Source organism: Grus americana, chromosome Z (genome assembly GCF_028858705.1).
Source record: "Grus americana isolate bGruAme1 chromosome Z, bGruAme1.mat, whole genome shotgun sequence".
NCBI classification, from domain to species: Eukaryota; Metazoa; Chordata; class Aves; order Gruiformes; family Gruidae; genus Grus; species Grus americana.
In genome coordinates, this window is record NC_072891.1 from 42374659 (window position 1) to 42402192 (window position 27534).

General features: G+C 34.5%; 1 protein-coding gene across 3 annotated transcripts in view; it reads left to right on the forward strand.

Moving 5' to 3' along the window:
- The window catches only part of VPS13A (vacuolar protein sorting 13 homolog A), a 109950-nt gene that overhangs the window by 68610 nt on the left and 13806 nt on the right, over nucleotides 1-27534 (forward strand). The window contains exons 50-69 of one of the 3 annotated variants that reach the window (XM_054809221.1): nucleotides 6-152; nucleotides 4277-4405; nucleotides 4854-4987; nucleotides 6780-6909; nucleotides 7262-7497; nucleotides 9427-9580; nucleotides 10467-10613; nucleotides 11167-11248; nucleotides 12587-12656; nucleotides 13156-13261; nucleotides 16329-16442; nucleotides 18255-18400; nucleotides 18523-18604; nucleotides 19608-19721; nucleotides 20193-20268; nucleotides 20370-20533; nucleotides 20877-20922; nucleotides 21185-21308; nucleotides 23279-23393; nucleotides 25584-26163. In XM_054809221.1, coding sequence (XP_054665196.1) covers nucleotides 6-152; nucleotides 4277-4405; nucleotides 4854-4987; nucleotides 6780-6909; nucleotides 7262-7497; nucleotides 9427-9580; nucleotides 10467-10613; nucleotides 11167-11248; nucleotides 12587-12656; nucleotides 13156-13261; nucleotides 16329-16442; nucleotides 18255-18400; nucleotides 18523-18604; nucleotides 19608-19721; nucleotides 20193-20268; nucleotides 20370-20533; nucleotides 20877-20922; nucleotides 21185-21308; nucleotides 23279-23393; nucleotides 25584-25649 — 2382 coding nt within the window. In that variant the 3' untranslated portion in view covers nucleotides 25650-26163. Of the gene's footprint in view, nucleotides 1-5; nucleotides 153-4276; nucleotides 4406-4853; nucleotides 4988-6779; nucleotides 6910-7261; nucleotides 7498-9426; nucleotides 9581-10466; nucleotides 10614-11166; nucleotides 11249-12586; nucleotides 12657-13155; nucleotides 13262-16328; nucleotides 16443-18254; nucleotides 18401-18522; nucleotides 18605-19607; nucleotides 19722-20192; nucleotides 20269-20369; nucleotides 20534-20876; nucleotides 20923-21184; nucleotides 21309-23278; nucleotides 23394-25583; nucleotides 26164-27534 lie in introns of those variants that run through there. The other 2 variants (XM_054809220.1, XM_054809222.1) reach the window with 2 other exon arrangements.

A 27534-nucleotide genomic window follows, 5' to 3' on the forward strand; every position in this document is an offset into this window, starting at 1 on the left:
CACAGGTCGGTGTCACCATAAACAATAGCAGTTTTAATATTACTAGAATTGTCACTTTCACTCCATTTTTTATGATCTCAAATAGAAGCAAATACACTTTGGAAGTAGCTGAAGAAGGCAAGGAAAAGTGGATTCCTCTTGTTTTGCAACAGGTAAACTTATAAAGGAAATTATTCCGAGTTGTTTCTCTAAGGAAAAAAAAATTGGTTTGAACACTCAGTGATGGAAAATATGAACCATGCATAGCGTTCAATAACAATGTGTGAATATATCGTGCTTTTCCAATAAATTATCTGTGTCCACTGTTTCTCAGTGTTGCTTTAGGACATATTGTAAAGCTGATTTACATTGTAATTGGAATGTTTTCTCTGTTACCTGCAACATAAATAGTATAAGAAGCCCTGTACTGTTACTGTATTATCTCTCTCTGTAGTGGCACTGAAACTTCTGTTCAGTTTTTGTGGTGGTATCTGATAGTGGTTTGACTGACCTGATGCATGTCATGCTGCTTTCATATAGGAAGAAAATCCCTCATGTGGGTCAGTTCGGATAGCTCCAAACTGTTCTTCTGGGACTAGTCTCAGTGCTACTTTTTAGTGTTTAATGCATCATTTCTAGAGAGGGATCACTGGCCCCCAGGCCAAGTGGTGTGGAAATGGCTTTTGGGCTTTTGTCTATGCTGCAGAGCTCTAGACTATTGCAGACTGTCTGTGCAGCTTGGCTGTTTGCACTGCAGTATCCCACAAATACATTTTGTATGTGTGTTGAGGCCATCATGCCTTCCTTCAGGACATGTAGGAAAAGCAACACCTGTTTGGAGTAGTGTTGGAGGTCTGTGAAGGCTGGAAGTGATCCATACTGCCTCCTGGAAGGAGTGAAATCTCCCTTCCAATGAGTCTTGAAGAGAGCATATCCAAAACAGAGACAGAGTTTAGCCTAACAAATAATGCAGTTGGAGGCCCACTTGCTTTTCTTTAGCATTGTAGATACTCCAAATGGCTACCAAAAATGCTTACAAAGTAAAATACTGAAGTTAAAAGAATATTTTAAGTCAGATACATGACCAGATCTTTTTGTTATGTTTTTTGGCACCTTAACACTTAGGGTGCTCCTTAAGTGCACATTTTATCTTTAATGATTATGGAAAAGAAACACGGTTAAACATTGTTATTTTGATTTATGAAATCGATACTACTTTGCTTGCATTTTGTTGTCATTGTTCTGTTGCGATTTTTGTTAAGGGTACACAATAATGTTTAGATCTTTCAGTGTTTGAGTCAGTGCAGCTTCACATAATGTTTATTGTTATCTTCAAAAAAGTTTCTTTGCTTTTACTCAAGAATAGGTCGTTTGCCATAAGCCTACACATTTGTTCTATTTCCTAATATTCTTATGCTCCTCTGAACCAAACTTTTGTTTGACTCTTACATAGGTTTTGGGTTACGTACATGCATGATTCCTCATCTAGTTCATTGAAAAAGCTCTGAAATGGCAAAGGTTCATGTGCAGTGGCATGGGCCACTTCATATCTAACTTCTTACTCTGAGAAAATCTAGTCAGATTTTATTACTACTTGGTGTTTTGTGGTTTACGTTTGATATAGTGTTGTTTGTAGAATAAATTGAATTACGTTACAAGAACTTGTGAAATTTTCTGCAAAAACTATTCAAAGCTAATAGTTTTGAAAATTCAAATACATTGCTACATGTATAATCTATAGTTTTCCTGTGTTGGCTGTTTTATTGATATGCTTACAGAATTTTCTAGCTTGTCCCACAGGTGTCATTGTTTCTCAGGTGTTTCATAATTGTATTAATTGATTTTAGTCTCCTTTCAGCTGTCAAGTATCAAAGGAAGACTTTAGACTTTAGGATCACTCCTAATGTCTTTTGAAAGATTAGATTTGGCAGTTTATCAAATGGAGTAGTAGAGGTTAACAGAGGAATCTGCGTTCCCTCCTACATCATTCCAAACTTCACTCCCAAAATTGCTTGCCTTTCCACATTGTGTCATTATTTTCCCTTTTGATAAGCAGTCCCTAAAAATCTGTGTCATGACAGTTAAGTCTGCCAAGGTTGTTAATTTGTAACCCAGTTGCACAATCCAATATGTTTCTTATCTCTTCTAAATCTAGGTAGAGTCCAGTCACTATTGGTCTATCTTTGGGCATCCAGGACAGATTTCCACAAACAAATTCCCATCCAGTCCTGTTCCTGAGATATGGAACTCTGTTATCCAGCTAAACTAGATTTTTTTTAATTAATGCCTATGATTTTTTGGATAACTTCTCACTTTTCTCTTTTACATTCGGTTGATCTTCAAAAAAAACAAGCTTGTTGAAATGTTAATTCATTTCTCAACTTGCTCCCCTCTCCCCCCCATTCTATTTTTTGTCATTTTAAGTTAAGCAGAGTCCTTCCTGCTGCTTTTCTTTTTTTATTTATTCTTCCTTCTTGGTGACAGATAGCCTGTCTTCTCAGGGAAAAAAGTGATCCTTGTATAGAACCCTTCTCCTCTCTTGGACATGTTTCCTGTCTGGAAAGTAGTCAATCTATCAGAAACTTTAATTAACTATTTTTAGAAAAATCCGTTGTTCTTCAGAGGTTGTAATAGAAGTTGTTGGACAGTGATTAGTATGAAATGGCTTGCCAAGGACATTCCTTTGAGTTAGGTATAGTGCAAGACAGTTGACTATCATACATCCTTAGAGAAAGAAAGAAAACATTGCTGAAGACTGTGCAATAGAAAACTGCTAAATATGAATTAAAGATTCTATTATGGAATGGAGATTGGTGTATAAATATAATACTTTTATAATGAAGCACTTAGGAAGTGTGTGGCAAAACATTTGGAAACAGCATCGTTTTGTGACACATTCTGTGGCTAAAGATTATTGCAAAAATTTATTTTTCAGTTTGCTGCAGTTGATTCTGTAACTTCTTGTTTAATCAATCCTTCTTACTTATTGTGGTTTTGATTTCAAACTTTAATTTACTGATGATTTATTCTCCTTGAATTTCCTTTTGACTTCTCTTAATTCCCATGTTGAGACTTACTTGCTGTATTTTATGCTAGTTTACAAAGCAATTTAAACTTCCCTTGTCTGTAGGATACATGTTGATGTAGGTAACACCTTCAATCTTGCTGTTTAACTATATTTTTTTCCTTTGTCTTCCTGCTTCCTGTGGTGTGAGAAACAATGGGAAAGGGAACTTAGTGGCATGGTAAGTTGGTGAATTAGTTTTTCACCACTGAAGATTTAATTCTAGGATTTAGATGCAATTAAATATAAACATCTCATTTCTTAACCTATGTTGAAGAAAGATGTTCCTGAAGTTTTGGATGTTGCAGATGAACAGTTTGAAATACAGGAAAAAACCTGGTCTATCTATACAGACTTTGACTCTTGCTGCTTGAGAGTTAATCATGGCTTGTTCCCATGGCAGGACTCTTTTAACTAGTTGGAAACTTTTCATTAGTTACAATTAAAACTTTTTTCTTCCCTGCCCCCTTGTCTTACCCATTTGGTGAATTATTGAAGAGAGATTATCTGTGGGATTTGTAAACCCAGAATGGCTGTGAAGTCAATTGTGGATGTGAATAGCAGAATATGCTTTATGATTTAGCTGCCTAATGCTTCATATTTTATTTATATATGTTTTATACCCACATATATATGTGTGTATATGTATATGTATTTTTTTTTAGAGAGAGAGATATATATAAAGTGTATAAAAAAGTATTTAAAAAGAACAGCTAGTATGCTGATGTTCTGTGTACTCAAGTTACTATGGGTTGTATTTATGCTAATATCCCCTTGTTACTGAGTGTGATTATAAAATTGATTTGTCATGTAAACTTTTTGGCAGGAGGTCTGTTAATGGAAGAACAGTTTTGTTGATTGATTTTTTATTTTTTTTTTTAACAAGCTTGGCCATTTCAGTGTTGTAGCCATGCTTAGCTTTTTACTCTGGATTTTGTACACATTATCCATTTTAAATCTACTACTTCATGTAAATGTGAAATCTTACTGTTTTCACTTTTAGCTCCTTAACTCCTCTCTTTCTTCAATGTAGTCTCAATTATTTCTGACTTCCTTTCAATTTATTTTGTTCAGGTAAGTAATTAATCTTAGATTTTTTTAATAGAGTATCTGATCCCACTCTCTACACTTTTGGGTAGAATTTTAGTAGATGAACTTTGGGCTAAAGTGAATGCCATTTAACATCTAGTTTGTTTTCTCACTTAACTTTAATATATCTGATTTTTTTTCTAGTGCATTCCCTTTTGGCCTGAAAATGATGCCAACAAACTGCTTGTTAGAGTTGAAAATTCTGATCTCCCCCCAAAGAAGATAAATTTTGATAAGCAAGAAAACTGTCTGCTGCTGCATTTGGACAACAAGGTAAATGGTTGCCTTTGAAAAATAGGTAAAAAACCATAAATAACTGTTTCGTTTCCATTCTCAAAACCTTCTGTCTTCCCATACAATCAAGTATTGCAAAACCTTAGCTGGGGAAATGTTTATGCAAGGGAAATGTTTATGCAAGTGTATTATCCTCATTCTCATGCTCTCTCCTGTGTGGGTACACGCAGACATAAGTAGGTGTTTTGTTTTCCTGCTTCTCTGCGAAGCACATCTGTAGAAGCTGAAACAGAGATTGTTTTGCTAGTGTTTTGCCTGTTACCTAATAGTTAGATCAGTGAAATACTTTAAAGATATGTTAAAACAGGTTGTTTGTTTGACTATTTGATGGTTTTATGAGAGTGAAAGTTTGACAAAATACTCAAATTACATTTGCTTTACTAGAAATTAATTCTATTATTTACTTTATAATTTTTACATCTGATAGCTTGGAGGAATTACAGTGGATGTTAACCTGACTGAACATTCTACAGTGATTACCTTTTCTAATTACCATGACGGTGCAGCTCCATTTCTGTTGATAAACCATACTAAAGAGGAAATTATTGAGTATGGACAAAGGTATGTGAGAAGAGTTTTAGTGTGGATGTCTGCATGGAGACGTGTGAACTGTTACTTTATGTAGTGTAAACATACCTATTTCTTAAGAAGCCTACTTTTTAAGAAACGGCTGTCTAATTTTTTCCCCAAAATATCTGGTTTACAAATTGAAGAGAATGAATTGTTAACAGAGCAGCATTATGTAGTGCTAAGTGCTTGTTTCTACAAGTAAAAAAACTGTTTTGTAAGCAAAAACTAATTTTGTGACCTTGCCCTTTACACTGCTGGTGGGGGGCAAAGGATATGCTTGGCTTTTCCAGAACTGTGAAGAGTAAGTAACAAAAGAGTTGTAAATGTAATTAGATTTGACACTTAGAGTGTTCTGTCATAATTAGTTGAAATTTAGCTGAAAAAATGGGTTAAAAATTTATGGGATGAGATGAGGGAATGGGCTGAAAAATGGGTAGGTAATTACATAAATTTTGTCAAGTCAGGTCAAAACTATTTTAACAAATATGAATTATCTGCAATCAGTGAACATTTGCTTCTGCACCTGCATGCAGCTATAATGGTGCCTGTTCCGAAGCTGAAATGTCTTTGTAATGCTTTGCTACTGTATGCAGATACTGTGCAGAGCTGAGAAGTGTAAGCATATGTACAGCATTCTTGACCTGTTTCTTTTGAAAAACTGAACAGCCTTTACCATTTTTTCCTTTCAATCAATTAGAGCAGTGTTGTTTAAAGCTTTTTTAACTTGAAAAGTGAAAGAGCTGCTAGTCAAATTAAGCTTGCAGCTGTATGTTCCTATTCGTGTGAAGAATACAGTCAATTGTTGGCTTTGGTTTTTATCTGTAAAGATAAAATTATTAATTTTTAGCTTTTTTAGCTGGTTCTTGGGCATCCCTAGTGTAAATCTAGTAAGTATATATGTAACTTTTGTAACGAACTATGGAGAGTAGAATAGAATATTTCAGTTGGAAGGAACCTACAGTGTTCATCTAGTCCAGCTGCCTGACCACTTCAGGGCAGGTAAAAAGCGTGGTATTAAGGTCATTGTTGAGATGCCTTTTAAACACCGACAGGCTTGGGGCATCGACCACCTCTCTAGGAAGCCTGTTCCAGTGTTTGACCACCCTCTTGGTGGTTCCTCATGTCCAGTCTAAACCTCCCCTAGTGCAGCTTTGAACCTTCCTACGTGTCCTGTCACTGGATCCCAGGAAGAAGAGATCAGCATGTCCCTCTCCACTTCCCCTCCTGGGGTAGGCTCCTTTCAGAGAGCTGTAGAAGACAAGTCTGCCAGCTTTTAACTGTATGTGAGGAGGAGTGCGGTTTAGAATGTGTTGGTCTGAAAATATCCACTATATCCAGATACTAAACACTGCACTTTTTTCCCTTCAGCAAATCATATAGGGGAAACTTTTCCTAAACAATGGGTTTCTAACACACTTTTCTTTTCTTGGAATATTAAGGTTAGGCAGCAAAAATCCTGAATTTTCCTTTCAGCTTGTAAGCTCCATTGTGTCTGGGGTTTTTTTCTCTAGTTAATATTTCCCTGCTAATCACAAAAGGGGAAGAGAATGAGTGTTCAAAATCTACTGTGTATACTTCATTTATAAGTATTTTGAAGTATAAATACTGTTTTTATTATTGTGCTGAGAATGGTTTTGTGCATATTTTTTCATGCACAATGCTGTTTTAAGTTTGCATTTTCATTATTTGAAAAAATAATGTGTTCTTGTTGAAATGCTAGAATGCAAAAGTTATTGACACAAAATATTCATTGATATTTTAATTTAATATTGCTTTGTTTTAGCTCCCTCAGTGAATTAGAAGACTGTCTTCAGCCAAATAAGGCAGTACTGTATACTTGGGCAGACCCAGCGGGATCTAGAAAATTGAAATGGAAATGCGGAAACAGAACTGAGGAAATTACCCCAAAAGAGGTACATTTATTATCTAAATCTCCCTTTAAGGTTGTCTAATCTATTATCCTGTTCATCAGTGTGTGTAGGAAATTCTGCACGTAATGAATATGTTCAGCAATCTTATATCTGAGGTTCAAACAGAACAGTAACAATACTGTTTGCTGGAGCTTGTGCCAATAAACATTGTTTTCAGTTCAAAAGTGTGTGTGTGTGAGAGAGACTGTTGTAAAACTTCATAATTAAAAATTTTATTATTTTCCTGTACCTTTAAAAAATGTCTTCTATTGTTGTTCATGTTGCTAAGATTTTGCATTTGCTGTTGGAGTAGTGATGAATGGAATTGTAAAAATTTTTCCTCTCTTGTTCATAGGACAAAATGGAAATACTCAGCCTGGATTGTAGAAAAGTGGTCTATTTAGTGTCATTTTTTGAAGGTTTGCAGCGTATTGTCCTGATCACTGAAGATGAGAATGTCTTTAAATTAACATATGAAAGTGTAAAAGCAGAACTAGCAGAACAAGAAATTGTTCTGTCTTTGCAAGATGTTGGAATTTCCTTGGTTAATAATTATACAAAGCAAGAGGTGTCCTACATCGGAATTACAAGGTAACTGATTTTGTGTGCAACAATCTAAAATGTTTACCTTTAGGTATTTTCACTCACTGAATTTCATTTTGGGGTGTGATGGAAGAGGAAAACCAGGATTGGGTAAGAGTATTTAGAACTAAACCATTATATTTTCCTTTTGTAAACAGAAATGTTTTCACTGTGTCTTATATTAATGCATATGCGTTCTGTATTTGGATGTATGTGGTCTTGCTACACATAATTGTAACTTTATGTGGCCAACTTCCCAATACATTGAACAGAAGTATTTCCTATCCATGTAGTTTGGGGAGTGATAGCAAGAATTTTAAGGAGTAGGGTCTGTGGGTACTTAGTGGATTTTCTATCTTCATTACAGAAACAAGTTGCTGAATTCTGTGCTGAAAATTTTGATGCAGTAGCAGCCTGTAGTTCTTTTTAGTTTTGATTGAGAAATTATGGCAACTCCAAGGCTCTGATAGGTTTTCTACTATAACATTTCAGGGGGAAGCAGAAAAGAAACTATGTAATGCTCTAGAAGTGTGTGCTATCATATATTCAAACAGAGGCTTTTTAGAAAGCTCAAGGGATGCTTGTATACCATTGCCATAATCACAGACTTCAGATATTCTTAGCCACGAGGTTGCTAGAATGAGGGTTTTTTCTCTTGATTAATTTTTTGCACCACACTGCAAAACAAGCTAAAACTTCACATACACTTCACATATTCACATCTATCATTCTCAAAGAAAATCCCAATCCTTGCCCTCACCTGAGAAGCTGAGCTCTGATAACTATATAGACAGTGGAAAGACTCCATTAAAAGTGGCAGCTAATTGCCTACATTCAAAGTCGTGTTGAGATTTCACCGAATCGGTGGTTTTTTGGAAGCAGTAATCCATAGTCAGTGGTCTAGCGGTGCTTATAGTTGGTATTGTTTTCTTGTTAAACCCTGAGGGGATGTCAAACTCCTGAAATCTCTTTCTGAGGATAAGAGATTATTCCTTGGGAATGGTGAAGAAAACCACGTTATTCAGAATGTTCCCATTTGTGAATGTCTTGTTATAAAAAGAATGTAAAAGGCAGCGTTTTTTTGGTGGTTCTGCCATCAATGTATCTGAACAGAGACAGAGATGTAGCTAAAAGGGATTGGATTAGGGGACTGTGTCTGGAAAGCTATGTATTTGTGGGCTATAGAGTAATTTGTGGAAAGAAGAAATACCTTCCACCTGTCGTCTGGTGTTGGTTTGTGCCCTATCGCGTGCTTTCGGTTTAACTGTAAGGTGAAGCCAGATTTGAGAGCTTCTCACAGAAGCAGAAGAGAGTTCAATGTTTTTAAGGATGATTAATTATTTTGTTGTTTTATTAATAACAAAGGTAAGAGACAAAAGGACTGATTTTGGGACATGATTTAAAAACAACAACAAAACAAAAATCCCCAACCCCCTCCCCCCCTAAAATCTGTAGAGAACACATGTAAAGCAAAATTACCATCTACTGATTTAAACAGAAAGAGGGAAGAAACTAGCTGTCAAAAAGAAGAGGCAGTTCAGAACGCATTTCATCTTGACTTGAAGTTCTCGATTTCTAGTAAATTCAGCTATACCAAAATACATGCAGGTGTATATGCAGAAAACTATACTGAAATTGTAGAATAATGGATGACAGTACTGTTGAAACTAAGCTTCCTGATTAAGTATCCTTACATACTCTTCATCAAAGTGGGGAGTTACACAAGCTTGCTGTTAACTTTTTTGTATTACATTGGAGAGACTTGCTTCCACTTAGTACCAAGAAGGCAGCAGGTGATTTGGGTTACTTTTATTTACTGCAATAGTGCTTTATGATGTGGTTTCTCATTCCGTAGTTATAGTCTTTTAAAACTGGTATTTAAAACTTGTTTTGAAATACTTAATCCTTCTGTCTTGGTCCTTTGTTTTGTTTTCAAAGTTCTGATGTAGTTTGGGAGACAAAACCCAAGAAGAAGTCAAGATGGAGACCAATGAGTGTTAAGCAGACTGATAAATTAGAACAAGAATTCAAAGATTACTGTGAGCTAACTCCTTCAGAAAATAAGATCATTGAGTTGGAATCAAATGTTTTGGTAATACTGATAGTTCTCTAATTCTACTGTTTACATGTATACACAGAAAAAAGACAATACCAATTTCGCTATATTTGAAGAAATTTCCAGTGAAAATGGAGATGATTGATTTACTTAATCAATTTGAAAACCCATCTTTATCTCTATCTAGAAAAAAATATTTGGAAAAAATCCATAAATGTTTGAAAGCTTACTTACAGACTTTTTGTTGTTAGCCTCTAACTTTGAAGTTAAAGTGTAACATTTTTGCACGTCATGGGATTCAATATGCATAAAGCTACAGTAAAGAAGCTTTGCATTTGGTTCGTTATACTGCGGAGGTGGGCAGGGTGTTACTTTTGGGTTGGTTGGTTTGTTTGTTTTAGCACAAAATCTTGTATTTTTTAAGTGCCTTATTGAGGGATAATTTAATTGTGTCATTCAACCACATACATATGCAAAATTATTCCAGAAATTATTCTGGAATGTAGAAGCACATTATGCTCCAAATGCAGCTGTCCTTGTCTGTAGATAAATTATAGATACTCATTAGAATTGTTTAATTCTAATCTAGAATTGTAGGTAAATGAGCAAGTTATAGGTAAATGATCCAATTTGTATCTCAGTCGTAGATGGTTACATTATACTACTCTGCCTTTCCTCTAGAAAGCATGTATTAAACACTAGTAATCCCAGAAATAATGCAATATTTTGTAGTTTTATTTCTATTGAAATTTATGACAAAACTTAATTTTTTTAAAATAAAGTTATGACATCTGACTTAAAAGCTGCAGAACTTTTACTGCTAAGCTGTCTTCACAATGTTAATGAACAGTCTAAATTTTAAAGATATTATAAAAAGCAGTCTGTTGAAACACATACTAAATTTTCTTTACTAATACAATAGGTATGTTTAACTCCTAATGGAATGAACATGAAAATTCAACAACCAAATGAGATTCCCATCAGAAGGAATTATCTGCCAGCTTTAAAAGTAGAATACAATTCTTCTGCACATCAGAAGTCTTTCAGAATTCAAATTTACAGGATACAGGTGAGTCTTGTCAAAAAACAGTGATTTATTAAGAAAAAGCAACTTTTTCTGGATTTATTTTTAGAATTGTTCGGATTTGTCATGTTTTGAATTTAATTGTACTCATTGGCTTTTACATCAGTGCTTCTCAATGTTTGGAAATACTACTTATATGCTTCTGGAAAAAAACCCCACACAACTATGACTGTTCAGGAAAAACATTTACCATTTATCTTCCATGTTTTTTCTTGTGGTTTTTCTTTACAACCATCAAAAAATAGGTACAATCTGTTGTCTTGCATATGTTCAAGTTTTTAAAAACAAATGCTTTACAAAGATGCTGTGGACTATTTATTACCACCAATTTAGAGAAGCTTTTCTAGAATATTTGGATTGCAGTACTTCATTTTGAAAATAGAGATATTTTGAACCACAATAGTGGCTTTCTTGATGCTTTTGATTTTGTGGAATGCTACAAGTAATGTTCATAATTCTTGAGTTTGTCCTGATTTTTAAATATTTCATAATTGAAAAGCTAACATACTGCGCCTTGTCCTGTCCTTACCCCTATTAGATACAAAACCAGATTCCTGGAGCCATATTTCCCTTTGTGTTCTATCCTATTAAACCTCCAAAGTCCATCACCTTGGATTCAGGTTTGTTGTTCTAGTTTAACATAATCCTTACTTCTAAAATGACAAGATAACTTGCTTGTACTGAAGTCAACCACGTCACTTTTATCAGATGAAGTCTGTATAAGCTTAGTGACTACAGATAACACAAATACTAATCTTGGAGATAGGGAAGCAATTTTTTCTATAAAGACGTTATACAGAAACCCATTTAAACAGTTAACAGTCAGAAGAAAACAAAATTTCTTTTATCTGTTGATATTATACCTTTTAAGCACATCTTTTTGACACACTAATTCAGTGCTCTTGGGGAGCGTAACATGAAAGTTACATTTGGATCAAGCTTAAAATGGGCTTTTAGCAGTTGCATTCAGACCAGAGCTAAAACTTCATGCTGACTAATATAGAAGAGTTGCCTGCTGACCATAAAAGAAGATTAAATTGTTGCTTATCTTGATGGCAGTGAATCTGTTGCACCATTTCTTTATTACTGGCACTTGGAGTTTCAGGGCAGTGAGGATTCACTTTACATCTTTAGTCATCTCATTTTTTCCCTTCTGCCCCACATAAATTGTTTCTCTTAATCATGTTGTTTCTTTTTTAATTTGCTTGCATGCAATGGATGACCTAGCGAACTATCTGAAATAATCTTAACTAATAAGAAATGTGTGCCAGTGCCAGTCCAAACTCAAAAGTGCTTTGTGAGTGAAGCACCATATATAAGCTGTAGATGGCAAATTATATTTTACCTGTTTTGTATGTAGCATTCCAACTTCTCCATTGCTTGGAACAGAGAGCTCAGTGTCGGTATACTATGTGTTGAACTGCAGTCTTCTATTAACTTGTTCAGGGCAAAGTCACTTGGAAGACCAGAGTAATCTCAGGAGGAATTCTAGATTGAGACAAATACTGCTTGTAATTTCATACAGAAGCTAATAAGATGTGAGGTGTTCATTCTAAATATGATCAATTACAAGCTAGAGTGCATAAATCTGGAGAATTCTTTTTTTTTTGTTTAGTTTATATTTTCGTATCACCCATTGGAAAATCTTATTCCATGACTAGGGAAATTGTAGAAGTCTAAGATTATATCAATATTAATTTGCTTTTAAATGAAAATGGTACATGTTCGGAGATCAGTGAAATAGAATTTTGATGTTCCATTTCATCCTTGTCTTCCTATTCCTTTCTGTTCCTGCTCTTTTCCCTGACTTAGTTGTTTGCCAGTCACATCCATTATATAATCCTGCTTTACAGGATTGAGAAAATCCTGAACATATATGACATTTTTGTATTAAAAAAATAAAGGTATGTATATCACATAAAAATCCGTGCTGATCTTTTTATTTTACAACTTCATAGCACCAAAACCATTTACTGATGTCAGTATTGTCATGAGAACTGCAGGACATTCACAAATATCTCATATTAAGTAAGTATTTTGACATGTTCCATCTCTTTTGCTATTCATTATGTTTAATCAAGCTTTAAAATTATTATAAGAGAAAACATAATGCAAGATAATTTTACACCAACTCATTCACAGAATGATCAGAGCACTTAGAGAGAGATGAAAGCTCAGCCCCCTTTATTTTGCACATAATTGCAGAGTAAAGCAAGGATTTTTAAGTGTCTTTTTAATGCAGATTTTTAGTCATTTTTAATTTAGAAAAAACTATGTGTAACGGTGCTGTATAAAGTATTAAATGCTGCTACTTGATTACAAAAGTTCTGGTTACAGGAAATGTATTTATCTTAGGCCACTATGGGAAGCCTTCTTTTAATCAATAATGGTGAGTCCCTCAAAAAAAGAAAAAAAAAGTACCTGAAGTCAATACATAAGTGGTGGCCTAAATACCCTAGATTAAGTTTTATGTGTTACAGATTTTTGTAAAACACCTTAATAATTGGGTTTTTTTTTTCGTGTGTAGGTATTTTAAGGTCCTCATTCAAGAGATGGATCTCAGATTAGATCTTGGCTTCCTTTACGCACTGGTTGAATTCTTTACACAGACTGATGTGCCAAGTGACCAAGAGGTAGAAACCATTTGTTGTTTAAAAATGAATACATTTTAAGTTTGCAATTATTCCACTTGTGTTTAAAAAAAGAAAAAAATCAACTTGGTCTGCTGTGTCCATAACACCAGTTAGTTGCTGTGCCTGGGACTAATATGAAGCTGTGAAGTTTTGAAGAGTTACTATTGCCCGAGGCAAGCAGTGAATTCTTTCTTTTATTCTCATTTTGCATGCTATGCAAAGAAGGTTTCAAAACCTTCTGAAAAGAACGAAGGTAATGCTGTTGTAGATTCTTTGGTCTTACTAATGCCTGAGGGGTCAGTTAATTAGGAACCCAAGACAGGAAGGAAGTGAAAATAATACTCTTTTCCTCAGTGTAGCTTATTTAAAAAAAAAAAACAAACCAACAAAAAAAGCCAAAAGGAAAATCTTGGCCAGGAAATAACTGAAACTTATGTGCCCATAAGACCAAGAGAATGTAAAAGGTATGGGGAAAGAGAATGAAGATGAGAAAGTGTCTTCGGTAATTTTACGCAAAATTATAAAATTGAAGGATGATGTAATTGGCATGTTGATTCTAAATGAAAAGGAGAGGGCAGTGCAAGGGAATTGAATTACTGTACAGGGAAAATGAGAGGAACTTCTACATAGGAACAGCAGAAATAAAATATAATAATAGTGCAAGGTAGTCTGCTTGGGAAATAATAAAGAAAACTTCAGATACAACCATAGAGCAACAGAGGAACAAGAGTTTCTTGGATTTGCCAAAGAAAACCAAAAATGATGATAAACTGTATAGATACAAATGCAGTTCTGAGGTATATTGGGCAAGCTGTTCTTGTTAAGAGTATTGAAATTTGAATGTTAATAGACAACAAACTGATAATAAATTATTTAGAAGAAAGTGTATCAGTTTTATCTGTATCTCAAAAATGCTGCTAATGAAAAATGAACCAGAAATATTTGCATGAAAGATCTTCCTGGATGAGTAGAGCAAAAAGGTCCTTTTTGATGAGGCATTAAAAGGTATTGTCCTATGGTGGCAAGTGAAGGGTATGCTGGAAATGCAATTTACTTTGCTTTCATTTCTCCGTATCTACACATCAGAGATTTAAAAAGTATTGCTGCTCAGGGATTATACTAAAATAAGGTGAAAAGATTAAAAAGTTGCTCCACTGTAAATATAAATTGAAAATTAGAAGGAATTGTGGAACAACAAGAGAATTAATTTCTGGAATATCATTTCAAGCAAGATAGGAATCTTGTTAGAACGTGTAAGTTTACAGCAGGATAAATTGATATAAGACTTGGCTGCTATTGGTTGTAGTTCAGTAGATATTTTCATCTAAGTAAATTTGCTACTGTTGCATGGTATAATGTATTAAATATACCCTCAGTTTCCTCCTTTTGTTTCTTAAGCATATGGAGTTCTTTGTTTTGAATTTTAAAAAGAAGATTCTGATTTTGGTGGGTTGTTTGTAGCTTGTTTTCTGGACTGTGATAAAAGAAAACTGAATGTACTGTCCGGTTAAACAGAATGCTTAAGTGTTTACCTTGAGTTGAGGGTTGTCAGATCTATGAAGATCTAGTTGATTCTTCCTAGTCCTGTCTGTCTGTCTTGTTGCTGTAATTTGAAGCCTGTGGGTTCTTTGAAGAGCTCTAGCGGCACCACAATTTTGGAAAGACTCAAAACACATTAATTGCTTATTGACTTAAGAACTCTTGTCTCTTGGTGGTAATGTAAATTTTAAGTAAAATTTTAACTTAAAGAATGGAATACTCTCAGGTGAGAGGCACCTTTCTTTAAATCAAGACCTTAGTCTATATAGTTCTATATAGCCTTTTCTTATATTATAAACTCTTGAAGCAAAACTGGGTAATGTAATTTTTTTAAAGGCTGAATGAGTCTAGTTTTGTTAAACTCAGTTGAACATCTTTAAAAATAAAGATAATAAGAATGAGCAGTCTAATTGTGACTTAGGAAATATATGGAAATTTGAAGGGTTCCTTAAACAAAGCAGATATTTAATGAGCATTAATAATATTACTTTATAATTGTTTCAGAAATATCACTGTATTTTCATATGCAGGAATATGTAGTCTAAACTGGTCGTTCCCTGCAGTGTGCTAGGGCATACAGTCTATTACATCTGTTGATACCAGATGTACCTGTGAATTCTAGATTATTGTGGTAGTTTGAAGAATTATGTTAATTTTCAATGCATGGTTGTATAGTGGAAAAAATACATTGTTGTATTTTATTCTCTCTTTCCCCTCCCAGTGGAAAGATGAATGATTTGAAATCAGCATTGTGAGCTGAATCACTGAATCCAGAGTTCAGAGGAGGTCCTCTTCTGCACTTTCATTTTTAGTGGAATTGCAAGGCATAATTTTTATATTTGATCCGTACTTAATATTTAGTGCCTTGACTGTTTTGCTTGTTTAAGTAACCAGGTGATACCTGGGTTTACTGATCTGAAAGGACCTCTTCCATTATTCACAGTTACAACTCTATTTTCTTTGACTGGTTAAGTATTTTTTGACTATAACCTTAGAAATGTTATTTTAAAATCTTAAATTTTTTTTTTTTTTTTACTTGGCCAATTCTTCAAAAACTGTTGTAAAGCAACTCTGTCTTTTGAAGGAGAAAAGGGCTAGATGGAGGTCTTCTCAGAGTATAGTTTCTATATAACAGAAAATAGTCTACTTTTTGTATTTAAAAACCTATGCACTGTATTATGTGTTCAGAAGGGTATATATGTATGCCCTTTGTTTGACCAGGTAAAAATTGTCCAACCTTTATTTGAAAATACTTGGTATTTGAACTTTCATAAAAACAGATTTTTTTTTTTATTATTAAATAGATGTATGTCAGATTGTCTTTATATATGCACATTTCCTCTTCTTCATACGAAAAGGCAGCAAATAAACTCTACTTAAAAGTCCTCTAAAATGTTGACTTTCTAAAAAGATAAGATCAGGAGAGTATAATTTATATTAGTCAATGTATTGTATCTCAATGACAAATGCGTGCTAGTTTTATGTACTCTGAATTTTAAGTAATATTTTTTTGAAAATGCATTCACAGTTAGAACTTTTCAAAAAGGATGTTGAATCTCTTCAAGAAGAACTGATGAGTGTGTCATCAATGGATACATCACAAATCAGCTTGTATGAATACTTTCACATTTCTCCAATTAAGGTATGCCTTTTTCACAGCACAACCTGTGTTTGGTCTCTTAACTGAAAAATTTTTGTCTCTTGCAGGATAGTAGGCACTGGAAATGAAGAAACATAGAGATGATCAAAAATAAAATAGAAATGTCCTGGAAAAGTGCTTTCATTGTTGCCACTAACTTATATGTGGTTTACATTAATACTTATTAAATATTTACATAAAACATTCTTTATTTCATTTCTCTGCATAGTTTTCTTCATGTACAGTAATTTAATTATTTAATTGATCCTTGCAAAATGCTATAGTTTGTGTGCAGTCAGCGTGTTGTGGATTGGGGAATGAGGTCATCTCTAAAAACATATACAGCCAGCATTACTATGCAATGACATTTTCTGCTTTATCGTCACTAACTGACTGGAAAAGCAGTTTTGTTTTTTGACTCCAGTAAAGTCTACTTATGGCTATTTCCCAATTCCCATAAACATTCAGGTACAGCTGTTGAATAGTATGTGCATAGTTATATGGAAACAATAGCCTGCTTCCCCAAATCTAACTCTCTTGCATTTTTAGCTTGCTGGTCTTCACTTTTTGATTATTGCGTGGCTGACTTTGTTAAAACTGTGATGGTGCTTTGTAGGCTCTATAACAGTTCTTAATAAGAGAATCTCCCCTCCTTCCCATGGGAAATAGATCAAAGAATGGTTTGAGTTTCACCTCTTTACAGTATCTGGTGACATGTTAGAAATGGTCTGCTATTAGAACAGGTAATTCCAGGAAATGCTTGGCTAGCTTTATGTAAACAGCTTAGCCTAACTCATTCCAAGTATATTTAGTAGCTCTTTCAATGTATCTTCACTTAGATGTTCATAGGTATGTCTCCAGTTGTTTTATTCCAAAAACTGCTCACGACTTGACAAAAATAAAATATCCTTTATGTGTTAAGATAACAAAGTAAACAAAAGCTTATTTTTTAATATATTCTGTCATATTTAACAAGAAAAAATTACATGAAAGGGATAGGATGGAAGAAATGAGCTTCAGGTTCTAAAAAAAGATTAATCTTTAACAGTTATGAAATCAGTATAGAGCTGTGAATTGACAATGATTCTGCAAGACGAGCTATGTATCTTTGAAATAAGCTATAGTTAAGCTCGTTATACCATAAATTAATGAGTGACACATGGTGTTGTCTTCAGAGAATCAGAAACAGGCATAACTTCTTTTCATTTGATTTTGAAAACTGCTGAATACGTTGTATTGCGCTGTAGAGCCCTTTGAGCAATTTTCCTGAATGTTTTTCTGTTTTGAGACTGTCACCTGAATTTCTGTGAAATAAATACTTTGTTTAATTCAGGTCTGCACAGGTGTTTTTTTTCTTGTATACATATTCCAATGTTTATTTAACACCTGTAAAACTTGTATAATAATTATTTGTTTTCAGGCTTTTGTTTCTCATTCTTGCTTGGACACCATGCTATGTTATCATTTTCAGTCTGCCTGGATTTTGGGTATTAGTTATAGAAACAAAATGTTTTGGAAACAAGCTAATAAACTATAGCTAAAAGATTCTGGAGACTTTATCTGAAAACATGAGCAAACAATTTCAAGTTCTTGTTTTCTTAAAGGTAGTTCCAGTTATTCAGTTTGACTTTAAATGTCAGTGGTTTTTTATTGCCCTATGTGGTATATTTATGTTCTCTGTTCTAAAGTCAGATTTCAGTCAAGATTAGAAATGTTTTATCTCAATTTGTAAGTCATCTAAAAGATTACAAAATAGAAATATAATACTTCTAATAATCAGCGATGTTACTTCCCTATCTCTTTTTTATCCTTTAGTTACACTTAAGCTTTTCACTCAGTACGGGTGGAGAAGATAGTAACAAAGAAGAAAGAAAGAATGAATTGATACCACTTCAGTCCTTGAATCTCCTGCTGAAGAGTATAGGGGCCACCCTCACAGATGTACAAGATGTTGTCTTTAAGTATGTTGAAAATATGATTGTAAAGATTACTTCCAAAGATTAAACCAATATTACATATGTTAGATTTTATTTTGCTCTGCATAATAAGGACTTGCTTTTTCTCTTTTCCTTTTTTTTTTTAGGTTGGCATTCTTTGAACTCAGCTATCACTTCTGTACTACACAACAGCTCCAATCGGCAGTTGTAAGGCATTATTCAAAACAGGTTAGAATAAGTAAATTTCAATATTTCAGCAAATTTATATTTTTTAAAGCACTACTGTGCACTTTAATTCTATGAAAATAAATAAAATTACTTTCAGCCTTGTACATTTGTACAGAGGTTAAATACATAAACACATACAAAACAATTACTCATTAGAAGGTTTCCATTGCCTTTACTTTGGGGGCAGGTACCATTTTCAGATTATGACTAGAAGAAAAAGTGGCATGGATAACAAAACATGAATGGATAGTGGAAGCAAACACAATGCAGCTCTGATAGAGCAGAATCGGCATAAAAATATTAATGCTTTTTCATGGACATGAGTAGTATAGGAATTATAATCCCTCTTTGGCCTTTGTGTATTGTTCAGGTTCTGTCATCCAATGGAGAGAATCCAGCACACAAACTTTTGCATGAAGGAATTAGTCCTCTGTTATCCATCCATCCATCGTTAATAATAAGGGATTCTTTGGACATAATAATTTAGTGCTCTGTTCATCTTTAAAGGAGAAAAAACCTATACAAGGTTTTAATTGGGGAACGAGTTATCTCTTGTTCTCTGACCCTTCTTTTCCCAGAGGGAAAACTTGAGATCTCCTAGGAGATGCTCAGCCTTTTTTAAAAATCAAATTACAGTTCATATAGATGTAGTTATAACATTTTGCAGTGACAATCAACAAAATTTTTTCAGTGTACACAAACAGACCAAATTTTGTCCCATAGTATGAAAGAAATCTAGGTAATGTGCTTGCTTTGTAAAATCTCAAGCACATTGATGTCAGTTATTTGTGAAATTCTTATAAGAAGTAATGTTTATTTGGCTGACAATGTGATTTACTCGCTGTAAGATCCTTTTTAATAAAGCTACTTCTACTTTTCAAAATAGTTGAGAGTTTTTGACATTAAACTCATGTTACTTTCGCTTTTTTAATCTGGTTACACTACACTGCCTTTGTTTTATTGTAATTTCTGAAATATTTTTACTAATAACTTTTTATTTTAGGCTATTAAACAGATGTATGTTCTTATTCTTGGCCTTGATGTCTTGGGTAATCCATTTGGATTCATAAGAGGCTTGTCTGAAGGAGTGGAAGCATTCTTCTATGAACCTTACCAGGTAAAAACCTCTACTGCCTTTTTATGAAATATAGCACAAGTAGATAGATATGAATTGTATTGAAAAGGTGGATATAATCATACCTTTTTTGGTTTTAAATTTAGATTTAGAATTGAAAATTTGAAGTGAAAGTGCCAGGAAAAGTTACCGGAAAACTCAAGTGAGATAGAATGGAGAGAATAGTCTGTTTAACTTAATTCACAAAAGACCGTTTCTTACAGTTCTTATTTAAAATAAATCTGCTTTTTTTCTATTTGCCTTAAAATAAGCAAACTTGAGGGAATGAATTGGTATCCTAAAATAGCCTTTCTTTCTCTCACAGGTGCTCATGCGAGCTCTTTCATGCTTTCTCACTCATTCTTGCACTCTTGTTCTCTTGGTTATACATAAACTATAATAAAAACATAAGATTTAAAAATATGTAATGCATACTATTTGAAGCATAACATAAATGCATCGGGGTTTTTTCAGGGAGCCATCCAGGGTCCTGAAGAATTTATAGAAGGAATGGCGTTAGGACTTAAAGCACTGGTTGGAGGGGCTGTTGGTAAGTTTCAGCGTTACCACGGTAGTACACTTAACAGTAAGCAATATAGGTGAGTATTTGTAAACTGCATTGGCCTTTTACTTTGTTTTATTTTCCAATAGGTGGATTAGCTGGTGCTGCATCCAGAATCACTGGTGCTATGGCAAAAGGAGTAGCTGCAATAACTATGGATGAGGATTACCAGCAGAAAAGGAGAGAAGCCATGAATAAACAGCCCACTGGTCTGAGAGAGGGTATCACTCGTGGCGGAAAAGGATTAGTTTCTGTAAGGAGAAAAAAAATATAAAAAAATTAATGAATTTTATGCAGGCAAGAGTAGCAAATAGAGGCTGCCATAGTCACCAGAGAGTTGTTACTCTTTAATTCTAGTTTTGCAAATATATGACCACATTGGAGTAATAGCTTTAAAGAAAAATATATGAGGATAAAAGAGAATGTAGGAACTGTGGAGCAGGTGCCTCTAATTCTGTTAACTTGTAATGAATTTTAGAATATTCCAACATATGTACTTTGAGGCTTTTCACCAATGAAGTAGTAAGAAAAAGGTAAAAAATGAAAAATATAATCTGAAAGCGTATTTGTAATGTCTCTCTTGTTTCTCTTGATAGGGTTTTGTCAGTGGCATAACAGGAATAGTTACAAAACCAATAAGAGGTAAGTTTAGGTCTTCCGATGCATTAGCTGTTCATATGATGGTAAATTCTTGATATTTCCTGAGACATTATAAATCTGAGTTATAAAACTTTTTATCAAGATTTTATATTCCTACTGAATTTTAGTTTAAATGTTTACATGAACTTTGTGTGGAGGAGACTAGTTTCATATCAAATAAGATTTGTAATTAAATGGTAATTATGTTTGCTAAGATTGTAAGAAAAACTCTTTTGTATTGATTCGTTGCACTTAATCCTTTTAGGAGCTCAGAAAGAAGGAGCAGCTGGTTTTTTCAAAGGTGTTGGAAAAGGCTTAGTGGGAGCAGTAGCTAGGCCCACTGGAGGAATCATAGACATGGCAAGCAGCACGTTTCAGGGTATTAAAAAGTAAGTAAAATAAGTCCTAAGAACGACGTATGGCATGAAACAAATAATAGTAGTAGTAATTGTATATTGTGTCTTTGTATCATCTCTGTGTCAGTGTTTCTGGATCTCTCAACTTTGTCATTAATACAGATGACCTAGAAAAAAATCTTATCCAATGCTTTAAAGACAACATCAAATCTCAGGTATTTCTAGTATTACCAAATAAACTAGTTTAAAAGCCTTAACAATCAGACTTCCTTCAATTCTTGATTTTTTTTTTCCTTTTCTCCCAAATATACAGGAAAAAAAGGACTATTCAGATGCATCAAAAGTTACTTTTTGTGTTATTACTACTATATTAGATGAGTTCCAAGACCACCAGGTTATGCCGGGATCTGTCCTGGTTGTTCAAACTGAGAACTGTGTTAGAACTGCATGTTGAATACTGTGATGGTCTCGCTTTAATAAACCCATTGCTGTAGGTCATGTCATGCTGTAAGGTGTAAAGAAGTAGGAGAAAGTGTTTTGAGGGGGACATTTAGTAGCTTCATGTGGTGCGTTGACCCTGGTTGGAGGCCAGGTACCCACCAAGCTGCTCTATCACTCCCCCCTAAAATGGACAGGGGAGAGAAAATACAACAAAAGGCTTGTGGGTTGAGATAAGGACAGAGAGAGATTGCTCACCCATTACCATCATGGGCAAAACAGACTCGACTTGGACAAATTAATTTAATTTATTACCAATCAAATCAGAGTACTGTAATGAGAAATAAAACCAAATCTTAAAACACCTTCCCCCACTCCTCCCTTCTTCCCAGCCTCAACTTCACTCCCCATTTCTCTACCTCCTTCCCCGCAGCAGCACAGGGGGACAGGGAATGGGGGTTGTGGTCAGTTCATCACACGTTGTCTCTGCTGCTCCTTCCTCCTCCTCAGGGGAGGAATCCTCACACTCTTCCCCTGCTCCAGCTTGGGTCCCCCATGGGGTCAAAAGTCCTGCCAGCAAACCTGCTCCAGTGTGGGCTCCTTTCTCCACGGGGCTACTGGTGCTGCCAGGAACTGCTCTGGCGCAGGCTCTCCACAGGGTCACAGCCTCCTTTGGGTCCCTCCACCTGCTCCAGTGTGGGGTCCTCCACAGGCTGCAGCTCCACCTTCTCCAGTGTGGGGTCCTCCACGGGCTGCAGGGGGACAGCCTGCCTCACCACAGTCTTCTCCATGGTCTGCAGGGGAATCTCTGCTCTGGTGCCTGGAGCACTTCCTCCTTCTCCTCCTTCTGCACTGACCTTGGTGTCTGCAGGGCTGTTCCTCTCACATCTTCTCACTCCTCCCTCTGCCTGCAAATGCTGCTGGTTTGGGGTTTTTTTTCCCCTTCTTAAATGTATTATCCCAGAGGCGCTACCACCATCACTGAAGGCCTTGGCCTTGGCCAGTGGTGGGTCCATCTTGGAGCCAAGTGGCATTGGCTCTGTCGGGCATGGGGGAAGCTTCTAGCAGCTTCTCACAGAAGCCACCCCTGTAGCCCCCCTGTTACCAAAACCATGCAAACCCAATACACTTCACCTGGATACAGCTGTTTAATGGCTCTGTTCTTTGTAAGCTGGAGCACTTTTGCTGCTGTAGGACTGCCAGTCTCCTCACCTTTAAGTTCTTAGCAGAGAAATGCAAGAAAAATATCAGAGCAGAAGTTCTGTATGGCACAGATATCTTTAATTTTGAAGTTTTGAAGTAAAATAATTAGACATTGATTAAGTATTGCAGGTGCATGCTGCCCTATGCCATCTAATTTTCTAAGAACCATTCTCTGAAATAGATTTCTGAGTAAAATTTCTTACTGTTTCATTAGTCCATTCATATGCAAAGGACATATATAAACAACAGTTACTGTACCAGTACTTGAATTTAATTTGTATTTAAAATCATTTAGAGCCTTTGTTAAATATTAGAGCTCAGTAGAGATACTGACACATACCTGAATTTTGCTGCTTTGTCAGAGTTACAGATTCATCAGAAGATGTGATAAGCCTGCGCCCACCTCGCTTCTTTGGTGAAGATGGAGTTATTAGACCTTACAGATTAAGAGATGGAACTGGAAGTCAAATGTTACAGGTGAAGAAAATGAAAGATAATTTGATGTACATTTTAACTTATATGTTGAAATAAATATTTCACAGAGCTTCCTATTTCTTAAATTCTCTACCACTCCTTACCTAGTAACTCAGTAGTCAAGAAGTTTCATTTAATTTTTTAGGCTTATGACCACTTTGGTGATTTACTTTCTGCGATAAAACTTTTGAGAAAGACACTATAGTTAATACCAGTATATCTGTATAGGTTTGTGCAAGATAGAGGGCACTGTGAAAGAAGATAAATGTCTATATGTGTAATTAAAAAGGTTTATGTCTTTTTCTTCCATTTTTGATAAACTGTGACGATAAACACAAAGATACTTTTTCCAGTAACTTTATGATACACATTTTAAACAGTGACTTTTTAATCGCAATTTTATGTAAAAAAGCATTTTTAACGGACTTAAAGTAACTGTCATACTACAGCCGTTGAAAGAACGTAAACAGTTTTGAAGTGGAATGCTGTTTGTGTGAAGAACATACTTAGCAGCAGTTATTCTTTAATGCTGCCATATAAGCAAATTTAACTCAGATATCAAAGTGGAAATAATTTCAACTGTAACATACCTTACAAAGTTTCTATTTTTTTCTCTGTTAGAAGTAAAACTGCATTTGAGAAATATTCAAGCATAAGAAATAAAGTAATAATTAGTGATTGCATGAATAATAGAATTTTAAAAAATTCTATTTAAACAGAATTTTTAAAATACATATTGAAGGATTCACAGTGTGCCAGGGAAATGTTAGAGAAGTTATACAGAAATAACCTTTATGGAGAAGTAGTTTAGAATGAAGTAGCATTTGGAGAGGATTTTTAGACTATTTTGAGAATTGCCATGGCAGTTTGTTTCATGTCGAGTTCCAATCTGGTTGTTTCTGTTTCTTCTGCACTTCATTAGTGTGTCTTTTGTTTTCTGTTAGAAGAGGATTGTCCTATTTGGGGCATTTCAGCTATGTTGGCTGTACCGTTCGCTGGTGATCTAGTTCAGCAAACTGTGAAAGTTCTTTGATAATAAATAGTATGCCTCTGCCTTTCTTCTAATGAGGTCTCTTTAACCCGTGCTCTGCAGTTTAAAGCTAGTGTTAGAAAGCAGTATCACCTTAACCAGAGCATAGAAGTTAGAAGCTACTATTGATGAACAGCATAAATTTATTGCTAATCTTTTTTCCTCTTTTTGGTAAGAAAATGAATTCCAAAACATCCTGTTTTCTGTTTTAATGTGTACCACTAAAACAAATGCTAGCAAGCCAGCAGAGTCAGCTCTAATGTGCATTGTCTAATGACTTTGCATTGCCTTTGCTTCTTAAATTTGTACATGTTTGCATTTGGGGTTTTTTTATGAGAACCCTTTAAAAGTTCTGCAATGTAATATTTAATTCTAATTTTTCTCTGCTGTGTGGTTGAGGATAGTACCACCACCTTCCATCATCCAACTTCTAAAAGCATCAGGGCATTGCCTTTTGTAATGCCTGTGATAGTTTGTGATGGCAGCTGCCATTTGAAAGTAACTAAAGTTGAAAAATTGTATGTTTCATATTAGATTTCACTACTGATGATTCTAAGACAGAACTACTCTTGAAGAAATGTATTTTGAAAGCTCCAGAGTTGTAATTCTCCCTGTAGACAGTCAAATCAGAAAATAATGAATTGCCTAAATTTTTGAGACATTAATTTCTGATATGTTAGATATCTTAATCTTATTTTACCCTCAGGTATATTAATGTTTTTGTTCTTAATGTTTCTGGTTCTAGAGATATGTCTTTGTTTTGCATGAGACTCAGTATATTACATGTCCCCTGTCGGAAGTGGTTTGAATGAAATAATATATTTTTACAGGGAAAAAAAGATTATTTTCCCCTTTTGTGTTATTTCTGTGCGTATAGGTCTGGTGACTGGCCCCACTGCAGTCACTGTGTTGTAGCATTTTCAACAGATTACTGGATTAGATTGGAATAAAACTTCTTTTAGTGATTTAGAGATTGTACATGCTGATTAAATAAAATAGGATTTAGGTGATTTTGTGCTCATACTGTGTCCTGAACTAGGATATGACTTCAGAATGTCTTTGTTTTCTAGGGTTTTATTTTGCTTTATTTAACAAATTTGCCAGAAAAACTAATACTTCTAAACTAATACTTCTGCTTTCTTCTTCCCTTACCATGCTTTCAGAAAAGACAGGCCTACAGGGAATGGACTAAGACTCACAATAGTAGTGATGATGATGATGACAGTTAGGATAATACGGACTGTAACAGATATATATGGCCTTTGTGACATTCTTTTGACCTTTAACTATTACATGTTGCTATAATTCCCACTGAGAAATTTGGGTTGTCTGATATTAAATTCTTATATTTAAAATGGTAAAAAAAAAATGTGGGGAAATAAACTGTATGATGATGAGTGCTAGGCAAAGGAGCAAAGACTATAATAAAAATAGTCTTACAGATACAGCTCAACATCAGGTGAAAATAGTATTGAATAATATGAAGAAATAGTAATACCGTAACTTAGAGTTTATTTCCAGATATGTTTCTATCAAGTGTATTGAATGTTTTTGCATTTATATAAGTGTTTGGCAGGTTTTATTTGTAGTTTGCTAGATGGAATACTTTTAAATGTGTTTAGTAAAACTTTACTGAGTTGTACAGTCATTATTGGTGTTAAAATGCTGTTTGACTGTTTTATTTATTTCATATTTCAAAAGTATTTTGTCTGCTTTTCTTTTTAACAATAAACACGTCTAAAGTATATCTAAAATGGATTCATCTGTTCTGTTCCAACATTGTTTCTCATGTTTTCTGGAACTAGATTATGTAAAAACACTAAATGGCCTATGAAAGCATTTAAAAGATAAAATATATGTTTTTTGAAAGGAACATTGAACATCAACCTTTAATTTTTCATTTATCATTTGTTTTACTGTAAGTTTTAAATACTTATTTTGTGTATCCTTTGGAATCCTTAGATGTGTGAAATAATAGTTAATTCAGTTATTTTTGATTGTGACTATAAATTATTTATTTTTAAATCAATATTTTTGTTTTCATAGCATAACAATAAAAATAAAAAATCCATCCCAGAACTAAACCCTGTGTAAAATCACAGCTAGCTGGAGAAAATACCAGTACTTCTACAAGGCTCTGTGTAGCAAAACATTTAACATGCAAAAGTATTTATTTTTTTATTTACCTAGACACAGGAAAAAAAAACCCCAAAACTCAACACTAAACCACTATAATTCTGTATTGTAAATTCCACGATATAGCTTTACAAGTTTCTTTACACAATGTTTTATTCTGTATTCACTGGAATGCTTGCACAGTTCTCTCATTCTTTTTTTGTGGTTGGTTGCTAAATTTGGATTTTTGTGTGGCACTTTAAAGACATCTTGCAATACACATTTATGTATCAATAAGTACTGTAGCAAGAATTAACTCTTCTGCCAACATTTGAAAAATGAGAATTGCTCTAAAGCAATAAGAAGTTCTGAAATGTTTGCATATTTACCAAAAGTGTGTCATGTCCTTCATTGTCCATTGTCTTCCAGTTATCAAAATTCTGAGGGAAGAACCATTAAAATCCATCAAACTGCTTACAATGGCTCTATGCCTTCAAAAGCTGCTGTACAGTCTGATCTCTTGGGCAATAAGCCAAGGAATATATGTCTGTAATCTCCCAGATAAAAGAGGGGACAAACTCAATTTTGGAACTTCTTTTAGCGGAAACTACTGATGCTTAAGATTGCTATAGATCATGTATTGCTACTTATTTTGTAATACTGTCATCTCAAAAGGATGTCTTGCAGAAGTAGATGAAAGACTGTATCACAGTGTGTTACTGCCTGAAACATTGTGGGAAGGATTTTGAATATTTCAGATACAAATGAATCTCAGGTATTTCTTTGAAGAATGTAGGAGATTATTTTGGTCTTTAATCCTGAAAAAAGGCACATCATGCCTAAAAGTTGAGGAAATTGTACCTACAATTTAACGGAAAGGTTACTGCTGCATTTTATTAACTTCAGTGGGTTTGGGGAACTTTGAATGTTACCTGACATTTTCTTTTTCCTTTTTGGCTCTTTAGTGGAATTTCTTTTTTTATCCTATAAAATTTTGGT